The 3,797-nt window shown below is 41.0% G+C and overlaps 1 protein-coding gene across 1 annotated transcript in view; it reads left to right on the top strand.

Annotated features, from left to right (window-relative positions):
- Window positions 1–10: 10 nt before the first annotated feature.
- Window positions 11–3,797, top strand: part of LIN52 (lin-52 DREAM MuvB core complex component) — a gene marked incomplete at its 5' end in the record, with an annotated part of 41,758 nt that continues 37,971 nt past the window's right edge. Inside the window, 3 exons of the mRNA XM_009869978.1 lie at window positions 11–46; window positions 551–617; window positions 1,624–1,707. Coding sequence (XP_009868280.1) covers window positions 11–46; window positions 551–617; window positions 1,624–1,707 — 187 coding nt within the window. The remainder of the gene's footprint in view (window positions 47–550; window positions 618–1,623; window positions 1,708–3,797) is intronic.

Here is a 3,797-nt window from a genome sequence, read left to right on the forward strand (position 1 = left end):
CTCCGCAGTGCCCGGTGTCGCCGAGTTCGCCGCCTCCTTCAAAAGCGTGAGTGAGCGGTGCCGCGCCTGGCGCGAGCCCCCGGCCCGCCGGGCCGTGACGTGTTTGTCCTGGATCCGGGTTGTAACGGGGTGCACGGCAGCACGGCCCTTTGGGGGCTGGTGATGTATGTATGCGATGGACTGTGAATGTGGATTGCACCTTGGAAGAAATTGCAGCTTTGTGATATGTATGCGATGGACTGTGAATGTGGAGTGCACCTTGGAAGAAACTGCAGCTTTGTGTTAAACCTTAGGTTTTTAAACTTTAGGAAACCTTGCTTTTCATACTGGCTTTGGTGTTTGGGTGGTGATGTGCTGTTTTTAACACTAAATAAACTCCAGGGAAAACTAGAAAACAAGATTAAATGTAAAAATATCTCTAAAGAGCACCTGGAACCCTCGTATTTTTTTACTGTCAGTGTAACTAGTTTTAATTATGAGATCAGGGTTCTTTGTGTAACTCTAAGAAAGGCACTTATCTGAGTTTTTTTCTTTTTTCCTTCCAAACCAGCCCATTACAGGCTCTCCTCCCAAGTGGATGGCTGAGTTAGAAAATGATGATATCGATATGTTAAAGGGTGAGTAAGGACACTGTGGGTAAGAAGTAAGGTTACCAAAGCAGATGGGAATTCAGTACGCAAGAGGCTTAAAATGCTTGTTCTTCAGATTCTCTGCAGGTGGCCCTTTGGCCTCAGATCTCTAGCCCTCACATTTGCAAAATCTTCAGCTCAGGAGCTTCTTAGCTTGTTAATAAACATTTTTTATTAATTCCCTTATCTCCAAGAGAATATCCAAATATCAGTGATAGGCTGCTTTTTCAAAACAAACATGCAAGACTTAGCTGAAGCAGTGTAACATTACAGATATTTCAGTTACCTCCCTTACCAACCTCTCACTGCCTAAGTATAGCGAGTGCCTCCTGTATTTTGAGAAGCAGCAGGAGGGCCTCGGCTGATCAGACGTGGTGAGCAGCTTAGACTTGTAGACTTGTTCAGAGATGCTTTGTGCATGTGTCTTCACTCCTAGTTCCATGAGCTCTAATCTAATGATAAGGCTGTATGAGCACGTTACAGAAGGACTAACTAGGTTTGCTGCATGTTGCAGCTGTTAAGTTTGCAGTAAACATCCTTGTGTGTGCTCTGCATCTTGTCTGAATTCCAGAGAAATTGCTCCAGAGTGGAAAATGGGACAAATCAACTTCAACTTACTGCAAGAAGGGCACTTAAACACACATTATGAAAGTGTAGTAAGTCCTTTCCCTTGCATATTCTTTTGTAGCTTGTTCACGTAGCAACGTGAACTTAAAAGAACTTGCAAAATTTGGGACAAGTTGCTCTTTGCAATGGTGGCTGATTGCAATATGAACTGGATCTGTGGCTGTCTTTTTCAGTAGAGAAAGCTGGTCTTTTGTCAGCATGTTAAAATCAGGAGAGGCATCAGCTTGAATTTTGAATGTGCTCTGTTCACTGGAAATGTGTCTTGTCAGAAGTATGACTTGAAAGCACTCTGTGAAGCAGTGAATGGGTAAGTTGTCCCTAGAGGGCTACAGGCAGTGCTAAAATTCACACTTCTCTCTCTTCGTAGAGCTGGGGAGCCTCACTACAGCTAACCTGATGGAAAAAGTTCGTGGCCTGCAGAACCTGGCTTATCAGCTGGGACTGGATGAATGTAAGTGCTGCACATAGATGTGACCGGCTGCATTGCAAAGCTTCCCACTCAAGCATGCGCTCATCATCCATTTGTAGCTGGAAAAGTGTGCTGGCAGATTTGGCAAGTGTCTGACAGTCGCAATTAGTGACCTTCCAGAACAGGGTGAGAGAGTGAGTTTACATCTCTGACTTGCAGCCTGCCTGCCTGGGGGAAATATCTTAAGAACATGACAAGTGTCAATCTGGTGTTGTCTTGGGGCACATAATTTCTCTTCCTGCCTTTATGCTGTCTTAGATAAATTAGGTCACATTTTAAAATGTCCCGTACGGATACTAAAGCTATATCTCCGAATACCTGTGGCAGTGCTTCTGTCAAACTTCATGCACTGCTTCCACAGTGGAACTTTCAGTTGTGTTCAGGGCTCTTGTGTCACTTTGCGTTCATACTGTATTCTGTTTCTGTAGCTGTTATTTTTCTTTGTGGTCAGTAGTGGCAGGAGGTGGTGTTATTGCATGCTAAAGTTGACCTTCCTACCACTTACAGTCAATTTTTATAATTTTTTTTGAAGAAGGAGCTGTTTTCATCATCACATCTTGTTAATAGGTTGGTCCAGATTTGAGGATTTCAAGAATATTGCATTTCTTTTAAATGCTGCGTGTACATACTTACACATTTAATTTTGAGGGGGCTTATTTTTTCTCTAACGTAGACTTTAGTGAAATAGAAGTTAAACAATGTAAAACTGAGTCAAATGCAAACATTGGCTGATGATTGCCTCTCTCAGTTAACCTGTAGGCTTTATATTTTGGAGACCTTTGCCCTCCTAAATGGAGTTTAAGCAGAGCCTGAGTTACATTAAAGCTAACAAGGCGATTGTTTCCTTCGCAGTATTTGTTGCATTTCAGTTTATTTTTACTGAGAATAAATAAATACAGAAAGAAGACAAAGTGAGTAAACAGTGAAATACCTGACATCCAACAGTTACAACCTTTAGTCTGTAGTAACTGAAATCTTAAGTTTTGGGATGTTATGAAAGCTCTCTGTAACTTCTTGTCATTGAAGTTTCCGGCTGTAATTTGTTGGATGCTTTGTCTGTCATAATATGCATCAGTCTTAGGAAAATTTTCACAGAAAATTAGATGCTGAGCTTGAACAGAGCTTCTCATTACATTGTACTGATGTCCTTAAGTTCTTTTCTTGTACAAACTTAGGCAAGAAAATAAAATCCCAAAGATGCATTCGATAAAGTTAAGGGACTTGTGAGTTTGGTCCAGAGCTGTTGAATTTGATTGTATCTTTGCAGATGGAGCTTTAATAGTCCCTTTTGGCTTTCCTGTGCTGGGCCATCGAAACGAGGGCCAAAGCACTGCTGACCAGACGCCTCTAGAGGGCAGCGCGAGGCTTCCCATAGAGTCTTGCTGCTTCTTTTTATAAAACTGCCAGTGCAGTCTTGGTTTAAAGTTCTTCCCGAGTTTGTTTTTTTTTTGACACATTTCTTGTTCTGAATGTGCGCTGTCTTTACAGTAGTCTCAAATGTTTTATTTGCATTGAGGATGAGAAACTGTTCTGCTTTGTTGTGTTGGCAAATGACCTTTCCTTCCAGCTCTCCTCTTCTACATCCCACCACAAATCCTTTACATTTTCAAAGACTTTTTTTTTAATCCAACTTTTTGATTAAGTCCTGTACAAGACCAGAGCAATTCCTGCAGCACTCCAGGACGAATATCTGTTGAGTGATTTGGTAATTATGTTATGAGTTCTGCTTCTGAGCCAGTTAACAGCGCGTTAATTTTGCATTAGAAGTCATTAGGCAAAGTGGCATGTGGGACTGGGCGGGTACATTTTGAAGAGTTTATTTGTCAAGATACTCCTACAACACTAACATTGAGCAATTGATTTGATGTGATATTTGATAAATTAATAATTGCTGAATTACATGCCTTGTTTCTTAAATTCCTATGAACTGTTTTACTATTTTGTCTATATAAATGGACTTTCTTGACAAATTTGGAACAAATGTATTAAACATTTTGTCCATCTTTTCCGCTTTTGTCTAGGAATGGTTGAACACTATTACCTGGATTTGGCAGTCTTATTATATATAATTC

The sequence above is a fragment of the Apaloderma vittatum genome, unplaced genomic scaffold (assembly GCF_000703405.1).
Source record: "Apaloderma vittatum isolate BGI_N311 unplaced genomic scaffold, ASM70340v1 scaffold10405, whole genome shotgun sequence".
NCBI lineage: Eukaryota > Metazoa > Chordata > Aves > Trogoniformes > Trogonidae > Apaloderma > Apaloderma vittatum.